This window comes from Zingiber officinale, chromosome 2B (genome assembly GCF_018446385.1).
Source record: "Zingiber officinale cultivar Zhangliang chromosome 2B, Zo_v1.1, whole genome shotgun sequence".
Taxonomy (NCBI): domain Eukaryota; kingdom Viridiplantae; phylum Streptophyta; class Magnoliopsida; order Zingiberales; family Zingiberaceae; genus Zingiber; species Zingiber officinale.
Genome location: NC_055989.1, coordinates 28200158 through 28220923, shown reverse-complemented (window position 1 = coordinate 28220923; position 20766 = coordinate 28200158). Strand labels below are relative to the sequence as shown.

Below are 20766 nucleotides of genomic sequence, written 5' to 3'. Positions count from 1 at the left end.
AATGATTTTGTTTCTCAAAATATTGGAAGATATAGATTTTTTCAATGAAACTTAGGAAATATATTTTATATAGTGTTGTACTTTTTAAAAAATCTTGAAAAATATATTTTGTATGAAGTTTATCATATTTTAAATGAAATATTTTAATTTTTAAGTTTTCCTATTAAACTATATTCAAATTGTACGTTAGTATAATTTTTTTTTCTTCCCTTTTCTCTTTTCGCCCAAGGACCCCGAAAAGTCAAGGCGGGCCCTGCGTAGAGGCCTTATACCAGATGTAAAGTCCCAGTAGATTGAGGACAATTAGATACATGCAAACGACAAGTCCTCATAGGTCGAGGACAACAAGATATATATATATAGAAGAAGTCTTAGCAAGTAAAGGACGACCGAATACTTGTAGATAAAAAGTCTTGATAGGTTTAGAACAACTGGATATCTACGCACAAGAAGTCTCAGAGGTAAGATTTCTTGGCATATGAGTTATGAGAGACTGGAGATAAGATCTCTTCAACATGAGGCTAAGAGAGACTTATATTTTGGGAGTTAGGTAGATCTTTTATGTAAGTGAAGGCTTGACCAAGGAACAAGTGTTTTAACGTCAAAGTTCATAATTCAGTCGACTACGAATGGTCATATACGATTGACACGGTTAGTCAACTAGAAACTTGATTAAAGATAGACTGCTTGCAAATATACATGTTCAATTTAGAGTTGAGTTGATTAATGCCTTATTAGTTGACTAAGCCATTTAGAGTTGAGTAGACTAATGCCTTATTAGTTGACAAAGCGGTCAACCAGATATGCATTTCTTATGAATAGAAAGTTCTTAATGGAACATTGAGTCAACTAAATCATAAATTAGTCAATTGATGACAGGTTAGTCAACTAAGCCTCTATTCTAAGCAAATAGAATATTTTTTCTTATGATAGAGTTGATTGGGCAGTCAACTAAAGCCAAGTTAGTTGACTGCTAAGTCGTTTGAATTAATTTTGAATTCAAAATATCATATCGTGGGAGCTTATCTAGAGTGAGTCGACTCACTAGTCTAGAGTCAATTGAGACAAGTTAAGTTGAATGAGTTGAATGATAAGCATGAATCACTTTATTTCATTAAGATTACCCAAGAGTTAAGTGTGCGAGCTTATCTAGAAGAGTCAACTAATACATGTTAAGAGTCCACTAGCATGGACTATGGTCTAGTGTAAAGGTTTTGAGTTGGCTAATTTCAATAGCTGGTTTTATGTAAATCAAGCTCTAGTGTACAAACTACTTAAATTAGTTCACTGATATTAATGTAGAGCAGTTGTTGGAGCTTCTCCATACCCATTTGGAGAGCTATAAAAGGGGAGGTAAGGGTAGCTCGAATGATAACATTCTTCCAACAATTCTATTGTGGCAAATTGTTTATGCTCTTCCCACTTCAATTATTGTATTTACTTTTTATTGTCTTGCTTTTATTTTCGAACTCAAGGTCTTTACCTATAAACTTCATAGTTTTACAAATTTTTTTATTATACTTTATTTGATATTCATTGCAAAAGATTTCTTTGCCTCCAAAAGAAGAAGGTTTTTGAGAAAGAGAAAGTGGTTTTCGAGGGTTGTCTCACTTTATGGTACCTACCTATGATTTCCTTCTTACCTTTTGCAAATCTAATATGAAATAATATTTTCAATATTTCCTCTCCAATATTGTTGGTGTGTTAATGTTAATTTCACTTTTCCATCTCCCACTACGCCTCAGGGAAAGAATATTTACTAAAATTTGATTTGCTTCTAGATTGAGAAGGAATGGATAATTGAATCCTAGCCACACTCCACTACTATCCATAGATTCACCTGGAACATCTACATGCTTCCACAAAGAAATTATGCAACTTGATCCTCTTTACAAACTATAAATGGCTAACTGAAGTCATTAAGATACCACATATGCAATATCTTTTCTTGAACAAAAATATTTTTGATATATGATATGATAAAATTCAGAGGGATAATACAAAACATACCCATTTCCTGAAAAATCAAAGCGAACCACACTGATATCTTTACTTGTTATTGCATCACTAAGGTTAAGTATTATTTCATGATCCTGGAAAATGCATTTCCAAAAGTCAGATGAAACATATCGGCAAATTAATCTCAAATGACTCACAAGCTTAGTGAAGTCTCAATTAAGGAAACATATGAAAAGTGTATGGTCTCTGATCAATACAGACATTTTTAATAACCAGAAAAGCTAAAGAATAATAAACAACCCTGATGTTTTATCACACTACTTGATAAAATAAAAAAGTTAGACAGATAAGAACATAAACCTAAGCTGAAATTAGCTTTCAGATCAACCACATGCCATCATTTAAAATATACCTATTTGCATTTCCAGGCTAGAAATTAATTTGAGTTCACTACTTTGGTTCACCAACACCCATGCTATCAGCTTCAGCGAAAATTAAATCATTACTAAATGAAACTATCCTGAATAGTATTGAGCGTAGAGTTATATTAACTAGGAAAGTTTCCCAGAACAGTCAAAAATAACTTGGCCCAAATGGAGCACCACAAAAGACCCTTAAATTTTGGATTAACACAAAGGACCCTAATATTTTGGACAATTTCTAGATGCACTCTAAAAATAGAATCTACCTCAGTGCTACACTAAACAAATAGATATGGAATCTAAAAGCAACTCAAAGTTCTTACATGATTTTCTGAATTAACTTGATGGAAAGTTATATATATAAGAAGACTAAAATCGACTAAAGAGACATGAAATCTATCAGAACATCTCACCTTTGTACATCCAAAACCATGGCACAGTATAACAAGCTTCTTCGATCCAGTTTCATGTAGCACGGCAACAAGCTTCTCACCATAGTTGTTTGTAATTACAAATCTTTGTTGAGGTACAGCTATGGCAACGGTGATATGCAAAAATTCAGAACATGGCTTATTATACACACATTTTGAAACCAGAGTACAGCTCTAGAGAATGTAAAACTAAAGAATTAAATTGTATTAAATCTAGACACACTGCAAGCTTCCAAGTAACTAAAAAAACAACCGATAAGCTTCTAAATTTACCAAACAGCGCACCTAAGTTTCTGAATTTACCAAAAGACGCATGCTACTTTGGTATTTATCAAAGGGTACAACCGTACAAGTGCACTTCCCGTTTTTCCCTCCTGACAATCTGACTTCTTTTGTTGTTTTTTTTTCTCTATCATTTTTCTCTCTCTTCTCTTTCCTCTCTCCTATGCATGCAACTGTAAGATCAAAACACGCTAGAGGGGGAGGGATGAATAGCGCTCGTGGCTTTCATGTTCGTTTAAAAATGATCGTGTAAAGAATAAGTGCAGCGGAAAAGAAATAAAGAAGGAAAACAGAAAGTCAATCTAACACATTTGGTTTTTACTAGGTTCGGAGCATGTGACGACTCCTACTCCAAGGCACATGATCGCTGATCACTTTTGTTGGGCAATCACTATAATTTCAAAAAATCTTTACAAATAGCAGAATTACAAGTGCAGTAATTTAATTACAATAAACCGACAACGACGATGTTGAAATTGTGAGATTCTAGTTGTCGGAGTAGCATTACGGCTTCGTCAGATCGTCTTTGGAGCAGCGCACAAGAGAGTAGTCGTGAAATCAAGTCTATTCATGCATCTGCTTGAGGACTTGTTTTATAGAGTGCTGAAGGCGCCTTCAACCTCATTGAAGGCGCACTTCAACCTCATTGAAGGCACCTCCAGCGATGCAACTTATCCCCTTCGCATCGGAGACGTTAACTTCCGTAATCTATGAACTTTATCCCTTTGAAGGCACCTTCAATCTAATGGAAGGCGTCTTCCATCCAATGTGCCTTCAGGCGCATAGAAGGCGCCTATGCACCTCTCCGCCCAAGCCTTCGGCCAAGCCACCCGAGGCGCCTCCAACCGCCCCGAAGGCGGCTTAAATACTGTTCATCCAAGCTTGTTTTGTGCTTTTCACTCCCTGCAAGTCATGTTAGTCCAAAATACAAAACATACACTGCAAGACAAAGTTAGCGCAATAAAATATGATTGATAAAGTTACTTGACAGTCTCCGGACTATCCGATTCTGACTTTTGGATTTTTCGAAAATCCTAGGTCAAACCGATACCTATTATTCCCTCAACGGGGAACGCATCCTTATCTACTCCTCTCAAGAGAAATTACCTTTTGTCAGATCTGTCCTTCAAATCGTCTGAACTTTTGCTAGGCGTCTGAGACTTCAGGACTTCATGCTAAACGTCTGTTCCACAACCCATCCAGTCTTCCACCTAGTTAGTGTCCGCGACCCCAGGATTTTCACCTAAAGTCCTCTACTCTAGGATTTCGCCCAAAGTCCTCCCCGCCAAGACTTTGCCCAGTCCCCCAGACTAGGACTTCATTGTCTAACTGTAGCTAGAACTTTGCACTTGCCTAACCGTAGAAGGACTTTCCATCTGCCTAGCCTAAACTAGAACTTTCCTGCACACTTCAACTTGTTAGATAACAAGATAGCTTAACTTTGAACCCTTTGCATAATAAAAACTTAGGTTCGATCGCCTACCCACCCACGATTCCACCAATGCCCCACAGACATCTCTGACCGAGTCGGAGGTGTCCGGCGACACCGGAGGCGTCTGGCGACGCTTCCGGCGTCCATGACGCTTTAAGTGCAACCAGAAACGTCGCGTCGTGAAGCCTCCAGTGCCCGCTACAGTTCAGGCGCTCTGCAACACTTCTCGCAGCACCGGAAGCATCTGGCGATGCTGCCCATGTTGTCTCGCGATGACAAGCGCGTGTGATTCCTTCTAGCACGCGTGATTCCTCTAGCGCGTGAAGCATGACGCAACGAAATCATCGCTAGTTTGGTGTCGATTTCGGTGCGCCGGCGGAATGGTAAGTTTCGTCCATTTCGCCTGGCACGGAACGAAATTTGAAACTGTGCATGCAACTTCTCTTATTTTTCCTCTTCTCTCTTCTCTTTCTTCTCTTTTTTGGATGCATGCGTAACATATGGATAACATTTTATAAGGTTTAGTTGATTTTTTATAACATTTTAATATATTTAGAGAAGTCAAAATAAACAATGGATAGCATACTTGAACTCCTTGCAACCTCAGAAATCAACAGAAATTGAAATGAGTGCAATCGGAGCTCTCTAGGTCCATCAGTGGATTTCAGTCAAAAACCACTGATGCACCTAAAGATCTCAGATTGCACCCATTTCAGTTCCTACAGTGGATTTCTAGGGCTGCAAGGAGTTCAAATATGTTATTCATTGTTTATTTCGACTTCTCGAAAGTGTTAAAATGTAATAAAGAAGAATCGATTGAAATCTTCACATTGGGCCTGATATGGAATCATATCAGGCTTAATATGGGCCTAATATGAAATCATATTAGACCCAACGTGGGCGTGATATGGAATGATATTAGGTCCAACATGAAGATTTTTGGCAATTCTTCCTTATTACATATTAACACCTCTGAGAAGCGGAAATAAATAATGGATAGCATATTTGAACTCTTTGCAACCCCAGAAATTCATAGGAACTGAAATGGATACAATCTGAGATCTTTAGGTCTATCAGTGGATTTTAACTGAAACTCACTAATAGATCTAGAGAGCTCTGATTGCACTCATTTCAATTCCTGTAGATTTATGAGGTTGCAAGGAGTTCAAATATGCTATCATTATTTATTTCAACTTTTTGAAGGTTTTAAAATGTAATAAAGAAGAATCGCTAAAAACCTCCACGTTGGGCCTGATATGAAATCATATCAGGCCCAACATAGGTTTGATATCATTCCATATCGAGTCCACGTTGAACCTAATATGATTCCATATCAGGCTCAACATGGAGATTTTTGTCAATTCATGGGAATTCTAGCTTAAGTCAATGAAGAATTCAGCTCAGACACATGTGTCATTTAGCATTGAAATAATTAGGGATCGAATTCAAGCTGTTGGTGGTCAGAAAATACAATAGAAATTCGTACACTACTGATTCATCAATTTTTACTCTAGTTCTATTTTGAATTGGTGTGACAGATGGCACTTGTTCCCTAAACTTCTTGAGGGTTACATTTACTTCACATAGGTAAAGAGTCAAAAATAGTATATTAACACAAACAACAGCTCCCTGCATTCACATTTCTGAAGTATCATTTCTGAAATAAATCCCAACAGAATTCCTTAGATGAATCCAAATGCCTTTAAGGCAATAAAGAGTGAGTTCATTGGAATGATAGAATAGAAAATGATATTGCAAGATAGGAGCTCAATTTGGATCAGCTACTGTATAGGACTATTTTTATGAAGGCTTGGAACAAAACCGTTTAAACATGATACAATGATTTTGTGCTGTTGTTCTACCACATGAGCTGAAATAATATGTTGAGATGGTTGTTGCCTATGTTTTAGACAATTTGGTGATTCAATCCCAGAGAATTGTGAAACAACTTACTTGCTTTCAACAACCTTTGAGATAGGAACTGTAAACCCCACAACAACAATAAGATTTCTGCACAATTCCAATTCTATTTTTCAGAATTGTCCATCTTCTATTCTTGAAAATTCTCTAAGCATATCCACAATACATTCTCTAGGACCAACTTACAAAACTTAAACTCAAACCTTCACTCCTACTCCATCACAATATCAATTTGTTATGACCTCTAATCCTTGTAATAAATTCCCCATGTTTTTATTTCTCTTTTTTTTAACACTGCCTCAAAGATCAAATGGAAAACTCCATGAACCTCAAGCATATGCACTCCTTCCCCACACTTTAAAATATAATAAAGAAGAATCGATAAAAACCTCTGTTGGATCAAGAAGTGCTAGAGGGGGATGAATAGCGCTCGTGTCTATTTCATTCGATTTAAACTGTGTCGAGTAAATACGCAGCGAAAAATAAAAGAAAACACAACACACACAAACACGGGCAGTTTACTTGGTTTGGAGCCTGTGGCGACTCCTACTCCAAGGCCCGCGATCGTTGATCGCTTTCTGTGGGGAACACCTATAAGCTCGAATAACGGTTACAGAATTATTACAATCTATTAAACTGAAAGAGTATACCGACAACAAGAATGAGCAATTTCGAAGCTTCGGGTCGTCGGGATCTCGTTGCAGCACTTCAGGATCGTCTTGTTAGCAGCTTGTAGCAGAAAGATCGCTTGGGAGAAGATATTTTTGACTGTTGGTTGAAACCCCCTTATAAAGGGTGTTCAAGGTGCCTCCATTAAGCTCCAAGGCGCCTCCAACCCAAGGTTTTATCCCGACTCAGTCGCTGTCGATCAGGCCTTGACCGCTGCTCGTTATCCACCTGAAGGCGCCTTCAATGCCACTCCAAGGTGCCTCCAAGCCGCGGTCCAAGGCGCCTCCAGCTCCTCTGGACAGCTGGCTTCGACTTGCACCTGAGACGCCTCCAAACTCCATGGAGGCGCCTCGGATACTGTTCATCCGAGGTGAAGTGTGTTCTTTTGTCCCTGCATAATGTGTTAGTCCACACAATACACATTTACCCTGCAAGACAAGGTTAGCACACAAATATGATAAGAAAGGTGTTTGACAGTCTCTGGACTGTCCGGGTCTGACTTCGGATTCCCAACCGGAAATCCTAGGTCGACCCGACACCTACTATTCCCTCTACAGGGAACGCGTCCTCACCTACTCCTCTCAGGAGAGTTACTTGTTGCCAGTGTGATCCTCCAGATCAACTGGACTTTTGCTCAGTGCTCGATACTTTCGGACTTTCTGCTGGATGCCCGCTCCCCGACCCGTCCAGTCTTTCACCTAGTTCGCGACACCAGGACTTTTCACCTAGAGTTACCACCCCCTACGACTTTTGCCTGAAGACCTCGACCCACCAAGACTTTACGCATAGGGTTACCACCCCCTAGGTTTTTTCACCTACCTAACTGTAGCTAGAACTTTTGCCTAAGTACACTTAAGACTTTCCTGCAAGCTTATTCAAACCGTTAGATCACAACATAACCTTAACTTTGAATCCTTTGTCATTATCAAAACACCGATTCGATCGTTGGATGCTTCCCGCACCAACAATCTCCCCCTTTTTTATTATGGCAACTTAAATTCAAAAGTTAAGTAAAACAAACCTAAGTAAATTAATGTATCAATAAACATAAGCAAACTTTTTAAGTAAAAAGTTCAAGTAAGAACGTAAGCAAGCTAAATGTCTAAGACTCCCCCTTAATAAGAGCTCTCCTTTTTCTTATCCTTAATTTGAATTTATCCTACTCTCCCCCTTTGCCATATATCAAAAAAAAACTTTTGTATGGAAAAGACAAGATGAAAGGATTAAGTTTTAAAACCAATAAATTACGTTTTTAACAAAGAAGGGTATACTTTTAAGACAACATTTTAAAACAACTTGTAAGTGAAATTTTACACACGAAGTTGTAAAAATATTGCTTTAGTTTTGAATCGAAAGATAGCTAAATTGACATTTCTTTAGTTTTGAACAACTCCTTTTACTTAGCAAAAATTTGTGCAAATTGAGGGTAAATTTTGAAAAATTGAAACAAATGATTTTCGAGAGGCAAGTTTTGAAAATAGTAAGCTTAAGTTTTGTAATGAAAAAAAAACTTTGTTGAAAAAATATTTTGTTAAATTGTTAAAGCCTTTTAAAAGACATTGATTTCGAAAAGCTTTTCGAAAAAAAAAAATAGGTGACCTTGAGACTTTTTGTAAAATGTTTGAATAGAACATTTTGCAAGGAATTTTTTTGAAAAAATAAAAGATCTTTTGATTTTACTTAGTTAATTTTAAAGACGTCTATATAAGTCATAAAATATTTAGACGAATAAAGAATTTTAAATTAAAGGCAAAGTAGGAGGAGTAATTTAAGAATCTAATGTCCAAGCATGAGTTAATTTAAGAACCTAATCCAATTTCCTTTAGGGAGGTATCAGAGCCCTAAGGTGCAAGCATGAGTCAACTTGAAATTTTAATATCCTTAACCAACTGTCTAACCTTTAGCTACTAGCTGAATACCTAGAGGGTAACAGTTTTCACTTGGTTAGTCAAGTTAAGTTAGTAATCCAGTTAGATTTGACTATGGTTGGATCACTTAACTTGATTAATGTAAAATTAGTTTTTAATGCCCAGACTCACTATGATACACATAAATAAGCATTCTGGAGTCCAGAATGTACCCTATGCATCTCACGTCGTTCTAAGTTTCTTTCAAACACAAACAAGTTATGTCTAGTGTGTTTGTAAGATGCTCTAGCTAAAATCTAGGGGAGCATGATATCTAAGGGGAAGATCCTAGGCTAAGTCCAAATTTTGAAAAAACTAATAAGATTGGGATTTTGAAAACATTGTTTTTCCTAGAATTTTAAATACATTTTTAAATTGAGTTAATTTAGAACAACAAGTAAAAATTTAAAAGTAGAGGTAAGAGACGAGTTTGAAAATCAAGATCTATTCTACCCAACACATTCCTATTTTCCTTCTAAGTGTACTGAACTCAAGTTCAGGTAAGGGTTTTGTAAAAATGTCAGCTAGGTTTGATTTGGACTCAACATGGTTGAGTACAATTTCACCCTTCGCTACATGATCCCTTACAAAATGGTATTTTACCTCTATGTGTTTGGTCCTAGAATGGTGAATTAGATTTTTGGTTAGATTAATTGAACTTATATTATCAATAAAAATTTTTGTATTTTTATATTCTAGTTGATAGTCTTTTAGTGTATGCATCATCCATAAAAGTTGAGAAGCACATTCTCGTAGGGCTATGTATTCAGCTTCAGTAGTGGATAAAGCAACGCAGTATTGCTTTCTGCTTGACCAACTTACTAGGCACTGACCTAGAATTTGGCAGCTACCACTTGTGATTTTTCTATCTAGTTTGTACCCGGCATAGTCTAAATCAGAATAGTCAAAAAGGTCAAAGGTGCAAGTTATAGGGTACCAGAGTCCTACATTTAGGGTGCCCTTAATGTACCTAAGTATTCTTTTAGCATATGTTAGATGTGACTCTTTTGTACAGGATTGGTATCTTGCGCACATACCTACTGCAAATAGTATATCGGGTCGACTTGCAGTTAGGTAGAGTAAGCTACCTATTACACTTCTATAGTGTTTTGGATCTACTGGTTTTCCTTCAAGGTCAGAATCAATGTTGATATTAGTTGTCATTGGTGTATTTATAATTTTTGAATTTTTCATGCCAAATTTTTTAATTAGTTCCTTAGCATATTTAGTTTGATAAATATAAATTCCATCTTTGGTTTGTTTAATTTGTAAACCTAAGAAAAAATTGAGTTCCCCTACTAAACTCATTTCAAATTCATTTTCCATTAATTTAACAAATTCTTTTAAAAGTTTAGTGTTGGTTGAGCCAAAAATTATATCATCAACATAGATTTGGGCTATGAAGATGTCTTTCTCTAAGGTTTTGACAAATAAGGTTTGATCTATTTGTCCTTGGTTAAAGCCCTTGGATATTAGGTAATTAGATAACCATTCATACCATGCCCTAGGTGCTTGTTTTAGTACATATAAGGCCTTTTTCAGTCTAAATACATGGTTTGGGTTGTCTACGTCCTCAAATCCGGGGGGTTGGTTGGCATATACCTCTTCCTTAATGAACCCATTTAAGAAGGCTGACTTGACATCCATTTGGTATAACCTAAATCCTTTATGTGCTGCATAGGGCAACAACATCCTAATGGATTCAAGTCTAGCTACTGGTGCATAGGTTTCGTCATAGTCTAAACCTTCAACCTGACTAAACCCTTTGGTTACTAATCTGGCCTTATTTCTTACTATATCACCCTAATCGTCCAATTTGTTCCTAAATACCCATTTGGTGTCAATTATGGACTTATCTAAGGGTTTAGGTACAAGTTCCCAGACTTAGTTTCTATCAAATTGGGCTAACTCTTCTTGCATAGCAATGATCCAGTCTGGGTCAGGTAGAGCTTCTTCTATAGTCTTAGGCTCAATAGAAATAAGTGCAATCTGACTCAGGTTTCTATAAGAAGCTCTGGTTCTAACTCCTAGGTTTGGGTCACCCAAAATTTGGTCAGGTGGGTGAGAAGTACTTATTCTGGTTGGTCTTATACTTGAGTCAGTAGTTGGTTTCTCTGGTCTAGTGTTAGGTTGAATTTCTTCATCTTCAATAATTCTTGAGTTAATGTCAACATTTTTATTTATATTAGGTAGGTTATTTTCTTCATCAAAGATTACATTAGTTGTTTCTTCAACTTTTAGGGTATTTTGGTTATAGACTCTATAAGCCCTACTGGTTGTGGAATACCCTAAGAATATTCCTTGGACTGATTTGGGTGTAAATTTTCCTAAGTAATTTTTGGTGTTTAAAATATAAACTTTACATCCAAATACGTTTAGATAGTTTAAGTTAGGAATTTTGTTATAGTATATTTCGTACGGGGTTTTATTGTGTAATTTGTTGATTAAAATTCTATTTTGAATGTAGTTTACTGTATTTATTGCTTCGGCCCAGAATTGATGATTTAAGTCATACTCATTTAACATGGTTCTAGCTGCTTCTTGTAGTGTTCTATTTTTCCGTTCCACTAGACCATTCTGTTGGGGGATTCTAGGACATGAAAATTCATGTTTGTATCCATTAATTTTGCAAAATTGGGTAAACCTATGATTTTCAAATTCACCCCCATGATCACTCCTTATTCTTTTAATTTTGGTATCTTTTTCATTTTCTATTAACTTACAAAAGTTATTAAAAGCTTCAAAGGTTTCATCTTTTATTTTTAAAAATTTTACCCAAGTGTACCTAGAGTAATCATCAATTATTACTAAGTAGTACTGATTCTTGCTTAGTGACTTGGTTCCATGTGAGTCAAATAGGTCTAAATGTAGGAGCTCAAGTAAGAAGTCAATTCTATCTTGGTTGGTTGACTTGTGAGTTGATTTGGTTTGCTTATCTTGTTGGCAAGCCTGGCAAATTATATTTTCTAGGTTCTTTAATTTTGGTAGCCCTCTAACTAAGCCATTTTGACTCATTTTTGAAATGAGTTTGACATGGGTGTGTCACAGTCTTCTGTGCCACAGGTTGGTTTCCTCTTGTTGTGTCAAGAGACACTTTATTGAGGATATGGGCAGGTCAATTGTGTAAATGTTATTTTTCCTAAGTCCCTTAAGTATGACTTCAGAGTTATCAATATTTTTAACTAAACACCCAGAGTTATTAAAAATAACTAAGAAGTCACTATCACACAATTGACTTATACTCAGTAAATTAAAGTTAAAATTTTCAACTAATAAAACGTTTCGAATAATGAAATCGGAATTAAGTTCGATATTACCTTTTCTGATTACCTTAAGTTTATCGTTATTGCCGAATGCAACTGATCCTAGGTTCTTGTATTTGACCTTAGTGAACTTCATCCTATCTCCAGTCATATGTCTGGAGCATCCACTATCCAACATCCATTGATCCAATTCCTACATATAAGGTATCTGAATTGGATTCTTTTTAATGGATCAAAAGATACTTTGATTGAGATAAGCTCCTTAATTTTCCATCTCACCCAATCTAGGTTTTAGTGATCAGTTATTCCTATGAGTGATTATGAGCTGGTTAAAATATTAAGTTAATTAATTTTTAAAAATGTTAAGTTAATTAAATTTTGAAAAATATTAAGTTAATTAAATTTGAAAAATATTTAAGTTAATTAAATTTGAAAAATATTTAAGTTAAAAATATTAAGTTAATTAATTTGAAAAATATTTAAGTTAATTAAATTTGAAAAATATTTAAGTTAAAAATATTAAGTTAATTAAATTTGAAAAAATATTTAAGTTAATTGAATTTGAAAAATATTAAGTTAATTAAATTTGAAAAATATTTAAGTTAATTAAATTTGAAAAATATTTAAGTTAAAAATATTAAGTTAATTAATTTGAAAAATATTTAAGTTAATTAAATTTGAAAAATATTTAAGTTAAAAATATTAAGTTAATTAAATTTGAAAAAATATTTAAGTTAATTGAATTTGAAAAATATTAAGTTAATTAAATTTGAAAAATGTTAGGTTAATTAAATTTTATTTTATTTAATTTTATTGTATTTTAATTTTAATTTTAATTTAATTTTAATTTAAATTTAATTTTAATTTTAATTTTGATCTTAGTCATCTCACCCGATCTAGATTTTTCAATTAGAGAATTCTATAATTTTGTGAGATGAATTGGTTTTATTATAGAGTTTGGTTTAATTTTGTGTTAGATTCAGGTTTAGCTTTGGGCTCAACAAATAAGCATTCTTTGGATAAACTTCTGGGCTATGGTGAGTCACTTGGACATCATTAAAGTAATCATGCCTTCGAGGTTTTCCAAATAGTCCTATCCACTAAACTTAGTACAAAACCTTGGTCTAACTAGTTAAGATCCATAAAGGGTAGCTTCGGTCAATTCCACTTAACCAAATGCACCAAGTCGAAGTCATATCTTCCTAGACATGCATAAACTAAGCTTTCCTAACGTATTATCATCCAATACTTCACCAGTACCGTGGGTCAAGTTAAACTTAGCCCTTTTTTATTCTAACCCTAATTACCCTACCGAGTAGGTTGCGTTTGGTTACCCTGTCGGGTAGATTCCTTTTGGAGGTGTCAACTATTCTGGAGCCTCCATTATTGATTTTCTTTTTAACTTATTTTTAAAGTTTTAATTTTGAATTATATGCCTTTAAATTTATTTGTTAAGATAGTTTTTATTTAATTATTTAATAATTAAAATAATTTTTCTTTTTGCTCCCCCTGGACTATAGCCTCGATAAGTTTTATCAAGGTAATGTACTTGATCCTTGGGGACCCAATATTGACCAAGTCCAACTTGATTGACCAAGTTGGACTTGGGTAGCCATGCTTGGACTAGTTTACTATTTGGTTTGTTGACTAAGGATAGATAAGATCGATATTTCCTTTTGGATTTAAAACCTAGTCCAGTTCTATTGTAAATAGCTCTTTGAGTCCCAAGAATTAAGTCAAGGTTATTGGACCCCAAAGAAAATCCTTTTAGGGTCTTCTCCAAATCCTTGACCTGAGTTTTCATACTAGAATTTTCTTCCTCAAACTTTTGAACTTGAGTTGAATTTCCAGTCTGAACTGGTTCAGGCAAGGTTTGGAGTTAGTCACTTCTTTAAGGATCGTTATTTCCTTTAGAAGTGATTTGACTCTAATGTTTGATTTTGCTAATTTGTGTAATAAATAATTCACTAAATTATTTAATCAAGGAATACTTACAGAGGGATTGGGCCCTTCGGAAATGGATACGGATCCGTGGCTTCTTTCTGATTCAGCTTCCGATTCGCTCTCGCTCTCGATCTCGCTCTCGGACACGTTGATTTGATCCCGAGCCATCAACGCGAGGAGGCTCGTCTGGTTGAGCTCGTCATCGGTGTCTTCTTCTGAAGATTCCTCAAAAGTTGCTTTCAACACCTTCTTCTTTTTCTGCTTCTTCGCTTCCTTTGATTTGGGCAGTTGGCCTTGATGTGCCCCTTCTGGTTGCACCCGTAGCAGATCACCTCGAACATGACTTTTGAACTAGGTTGAACCTCCTTGGATTGTACTGCCTTCTTTAGGACTCTCTTGTTGAAGCCCTTCTTCTTCTTGTAGAGCTTCTTCACAAGGTTCACAAGTTCTGTTGTTAGTTCATCGTCTTCATCGTATGAGTCGGGTTCTTCTTCAGATCCCGGTTCGATTCTTCGTCGTGATCTCGGTTCGCGAGTTCTACTGGTACCTGCAAGCAAAGCTACACCTTTCTCGATTGGTTGCGCATTAGTCTGCTCATGAAGTTGGAATTCAGAAAACAACTCGTCTAGTCTAATGGAAGATAAGTCCTTGGAGACTTTGTAAGCATCTACCATTGATGCCCACAATGTACTCCTCGGAAATGCGTTGAGAGCGTACCTTATGATGTCTCTGTTCTCGACCTTTTGCCCGATCACGTGGAGGGAGTTGAGAATATCTTGAATCCGTGCGTGGAGTTGACTTGTTGTCTCTCCTTCCTGCATTTTTAGATTATATAATTTATTAAGTAACAGATCTCTTTTGCTTACCTTGGTGTTGGAGGTGCCCTCGTGGAGTTCGATCAGCTTCTCCCATAGCTCTTTTGCGCTGGAGAATGGTCCGACTCTGTTGAGCTCCTCCTTGGTCAGACCACACTGGAGTATGCAGGTTACCTTTGCGTTCACCTCTACTTTCTTTATTAAGGATGCGTCATAGTTTTGGTATGATACTAATTTGCCTAAGCCGTCAAGTGGGAGTTCAAGGCCGGTCTTGGTGATCATCCAGACTTTGAACTGGGTTTGCAAGTACGCCTCCATCCGGCTCTTCCAGTACCCGAAATCGTCTCCGGTGAAGAGCGGTGGTCGAGCGGTGCTATAACCTTCTTGAAGTGTCATTTTAAAACCTGTACACACAAAAAAAAATCTATTCCAAGACTAAGTCTTGGATTAGTAGTGCGGGATGTATAAAGAATAAAAACGAACTCGAGTGGTGTTGCACCAACTTCGAGCAAAAATCGATTCGAGCGAGAAATAGATCGGAATATAGTAATTATACTAATTCCGGTCGACTCCGAAAAAATTGAAAATACCACGAAAAAATTGCTAGATTGGTGGTTGCACCAAATCGAAGCGACTCCGCTCTGATACCAATTGTTGGATCGAGAAGCGCTAGAGGGGGGTGAATAACGCTCGTGGCTATTTCGTTCGATTTAAACTGTGTCGAGTAAATACGGAGCGGAAAATAAAAGAAAACACAACACACGCAAACACAGGTTGTTTACTTGGTTCGGAGCCTGTGGCGACTCCTACTCCAAGGCCCGCGATCGTTGATCGCTTTCTGTGGGCAACACCTATAAGCTCGAATAACGATTATAGAATTATTACAATCTATTAAACTGAAAGAGTATACCGACAACAAGAATGAGCAATTTCGAAGCTTCGGGTCGTCGGGATCTCGTTGCAGTACTTCGGGATCGTCTTGTTAGCAGCTTGTAGCAGAAAGATCGCTTGGGAGAAGATATTTTTGACTGCTGATCGAAACCCCCTTATAAAGGGTCTTCAAGGCGCCTCCATTAAGCTCCAAGGCGCCTCCAACCCAAGGTTTTATCCCGACTCCGCCGTTGTTTATCAGGCCTTGACCGTTGCTCGTTATCCACCTGAAGGCGCCTCCAAGCCGCGGTCCAAGGCGCCTCTAGCTCCTCTGGACAGCTAGCTTCGGCTTGCACCTGAGGCGCCTCCAAACTCAATAGAGGTGCCTCGGACACTGTTCATCCAAGGTGAAGTGTGTTCTTTTGTCCCTGCACAATGTGTTAGTCCACACAATATACATTTACCCTGCAAGACAAGGTTAGAACACATAAATATGATAAAAAAGGTATTTGACAATCTCTGGACTGTCCGGGTCTGACTTCGGATTCCCAACCGGAAATCCTAGGTCGACCCGACGCTTCCCTCTGCGGGGAACACGTCCTCACCTACTCCTCTCAGGAGAGTTACCTGTTGCCAGTGCGATCATCCAGATCGACTAGACTTTTGCTCAGTGCTCAATGCTTCCGGACTTTCTGTTGGACGCCCGCTCCCCGACCCGTCCAGTCTTTCACCTGGATCGCGACACCAGGACTTTCCACCTAGGGTTACCACCCCCTAGGACTTTTGCCTGAAGACCTCAACCCACCAAGACTTTCCGTATAGGGTTACCACCCCCTATGACCTAGGGTTACACCCCCTAGGTTTTTCCACCTACCTAACTGCAGCTAGGACTTTTGCCTAAGTACACTTAGGACTTTCCTGCAAGCTTATTCAAACTGTTAGATCACAACATAACCTTAACTTTGAATCCTTTGTCATTATCAAAATACTGGTTCGATCGTCGAATGCTTCCCGCACCAACAACCTTCACGTTGGGCCAGATATGAAATCATATTAGGCCCACGTTGGGCCTTATATGATTCCGTGTCAGGCCCAATGTGGAGGTTTTCAATAATTCTTCTTTATTACATTTTAAAACATCTGAAAAATTGAAATAAACAATGGATAGCATATTTGAACTCTTTGAAACCTTAAAAATTCATAGGAACTGAAATGTGCAATCGGAGCTCTATAGGTCCATTAGTGGGTTTCGGTTAAAATCTACTTATGGACTGAAACTCACTGATCGACTGAGAGATATTAGATTACACCCATTTCAATTCCTGAGGATTTTTGTGGTTTCAAGGAATTCAAATATGCTATTCATTATTTATTTCAATTTTTCGGAGGTTTAAAAATGTAATAAAGAAGAATCACTAAAAACCTCCACATTATGCCTGATATGGAATCATATCAGGCTCTATTATTTATTTCAACTTCTCAGAGGTGTTAACATGTAACAAGGAAGAATCGTCAAAAATCTCTACATTAGGCCTGATATAGAATCATATTAGGCCCAACGTAGAAATTTTTATCGATTCTTCCTTATTGCATTTTAACACTTTCAAGAATTCGAAATAAATAATTGATAACATATTTAAACTCCTTGCAACCCTAGAAATCCACAGTAATTGAAATAGGTGCAATCTAAGATCTTTAGGTCTATTAGTGAGTTTTGATCAAAATCTACCGATGGGCGTAGAGAGCTCCGATTGTACTCATTTAAGTTCTTATGGATTTCTGAGATGACAAGGAGTTCGAATATGTTATTTATTGTTTATTTCGACTTCTTTAAATGTATTAAAATGCTATAAAAAATCAACTAAACCTTATAACATGTTATCTATATGTTATGTATGCATGCAAAAAAGAGAAGAAAGAGAAGAGAGGAGAGAAAAAATAAGAGAGAAAAAAATAAGAGAAGTTGCATGCATAGGAGAGAAGAAAGAGAAGAAAGAAAAAATAGTAGAGAAAAAAATAGTAGAAAAAAGTCAATTATTAAGACGGTAAAATAGGAAGTGCAGTTGAAAAGGTGTATCTTTGGTATATTTTTTGTCGATTCTTCCTTATTGCATTTTAACACTTTCAAGAATTCGAAATAAATAATTGATAACATATTTAAACTCCTTGCAACCCTAGAAATCCACAGTAATTGAAATAGGTGCAATCTAAGATCTTTAGGTCTATTAGTGAGTTTTGATCAAAATCTACCGATGGACATAGAGAGCTCCTATTGTACCCATTTCAGTTCCTATGGATTTCTGAGATGACAAAGAGTTCGAATATGTTATTTATTGTTTATTTCGACTTCTCTAAATGTATTAAAATGCTATAAAAAATCAACTAAACCTTATAACATGTTATCTATATGTTATGCATGCATGCAAAAAGAGAAGAAAGAGAAGAGAGAGGAGAGAAAAAATAAGAGAGAAAAAAATAAGAGAAATTGCATGCATAGGAGAGAAGAAAGAGAAGAAAAAAAAATAGTAGAAAAAAGAATAGTAGAAAAAAGTCAATTATTAAAGGGTAAAATAGAAAGTGCAGTTGAAAAGGTGCATCTTTGATAAATACTAAAGTAGCATATATATTTTGGTAAATTCAAAACCTTAGGTGCACTATTTGGTAAATTGGCAAAAGAAATAAAAGCATATAACAGATCACAACATCGAGTCAACTCTGGCTGAGAAGATGACTCAACTCCGTGTTGGATTCATGTAAGAAGCTCAAAGGACTTCAAATAGCTCCTAGTAATATACTCACAGGAAGCATCGTGGGAGTGGATCGATTCGGCCATCGTCGAGCGAGTGAATTCACGAAGACAGAAATTCCTCGCCGTCTCAAGCTTTCATCACTCGCAATTGGCGGACACCTGTAGCTCAACTCTAACCTCCAACACAAACGCCCACTTTATTGTAATTTCGGACCACGCAATTTCGGACCACTCACTCGCAATTGGCGGACACCCGTAGCTCAACTCTATCCTCCAACACAAACGCCCACTTTATTGTAATTTCGGACCACGCAATTAGACGGAAATTCCTCGCCGTCTCAAGTCTTCATCACTCGCAATTGGCGGACGTCTGTAGCTCAAACTCTATCCTCACTTTTATCCCTCCAAACGCAAAGCAAGCAATTAAAAAAAAATTAATTTTTTTAAATAACGAATTTCTTAAATACCCACTTTTATCCCTTTATTTTACATTTTACCAAATAACGAATTTCTTAAAATACCTTGTATTATAACCCTAAATTAATTTTTTTTAAAAAAAAAAATTGTAACTTCAACCAAACTAAATAAAAATAATAATTTAATTATTTTATCAAACAATATTATTCAATAAAAGTTATTAATGATTTTTTTATGTTAAAATGATGATGGTCAAACTTTGTTATTAAGAGTCGTTCTACAAATACAATAGTTAATTCGACGAAATAGTCGAGTGATGAAAACTAGCAATCGATTAAAATCAGCCTGACAGCAACATTTTAAGTTATATAAAGGGTTACAGTCCTTGTAGGGTTATTAGGATTGACTCTTGTCATTCCATCTAGAGATGAGATTATGACTATCGTCGTCCTAACTCCTATGGAAGATCAAGCTAGTCCAGAGCATTTGCTCTTCTTGATCTTAAAGTTGATCCGACGACATTATGATGATGATAATATCTTTAGACTAAAGTCAAGAGTTATAGATTATTTGCTTCTGCATATATAATTTTGATTTTCACAAATTGTTATATAAATCTATGATAAAATCTTGTGTTAAAATTGTTTGATTCTTTTATAATTCATATGCAGTAGCACAATTTATGTTATAAAAATGCCTTCGATTTTCATCAAAATTAATAGATGGATTTAATACTTTTTTTAAAAAATAGGATCATTTTTATTTATGATTTTTTTTAAATTTATTTGCTTCTAAATTTATAAAATCTATATTATTTTAATCCCCATTACTTTTTAAAAAATTATATTATACATATATACTTTTATATTTTTAGTAGTATTTTAATTTTTAAACATTTATAACAAAAATTATAGTGCATTCTTTCTATTACCATTTAAAAATTTATATATTTTAAATAATTTGTAAATGTTATTTTAATTTTAGGTGTTCGGACTACGTATCTACGTGGTAAACACATAGCGAATTATTCTTTCATCTTTTGTTTTTCTTATATTGCATGTGTCTAGGTTTCATGTGACTAATCCTAAAGATAAATGACCACCTTCATGGTTTGTTTATTAACTTATATGTTTCTCTCCGTACTTTTACCATTGCATCACACCGATATGTACTAAGATTCTGCTTTGGATGCTCTTCATAGGGTCCAGTTGATTCCTGAAAGATAGATTTATTACAAGAGATCAAATTTTAACAAGCACATGTCCTCGGAAGAAAATCTCCCACCACTGAATTATTTTACAATCGATTATAAATTGACCTCGTAATTTATCCATTATATATACTCTTTTGATGGACGGTAAAAAAACATATGACAGGAGCGTAAACTTTTGATACAATAGGATATCCTGCTTTTGATTAATGTGCTACTTTTACTGGACTTTAAGAACTCTTAAATTACTCCACTTTAAAATCATACGTATCGGATCACACGGACATTAAAACAAAGAACATTACGTGAGAGAATGTAGCAACTTGTTGGATAAAGCAAAAGCTAAAAATCTGCTTAAATACAATAGAAACAATATCATACAAAAATGACACTGAAAAATTAATAAAAAAATGTTCACAGATTCATTTTTTAAAAATATTAATAAAAATCAAAGTCTAAAACAACGGCAAAATATA

The 20766-nt window shown here is 35.8% G+C and overlaps 1 protein-coding gene across 1 annotated transcript in view; it reads right to left on the bottom strand.

Moving 5' to 3' along the window:
- The window catches only part of LOC122045534, a 58882-nt gene extending 39959 nt beyond the window's left edge, over positions 1-18923 (bottom strand). The window contains exons 1-3 of the mRNA XM_042605796.1: positions 18714-18923; positions 2795-2913; positions 2011-2093 (exon numbers count right to left, since the gene is read on the bottom strand). Coding sequence (XP_042461730.1) covers positions 2011-2093; positions 2795-2913; positions 18714-18747 — 236 coding nt within the window. The 5' untranslated portion in view covers positions 18748-18923. The remainder of the gene's footprint in view (positions 1-2010; positions 2094-2794; positions 2914-18713) is intronic.
- Positions 18924-20766: the final 1843 nt, after the last annotated feature.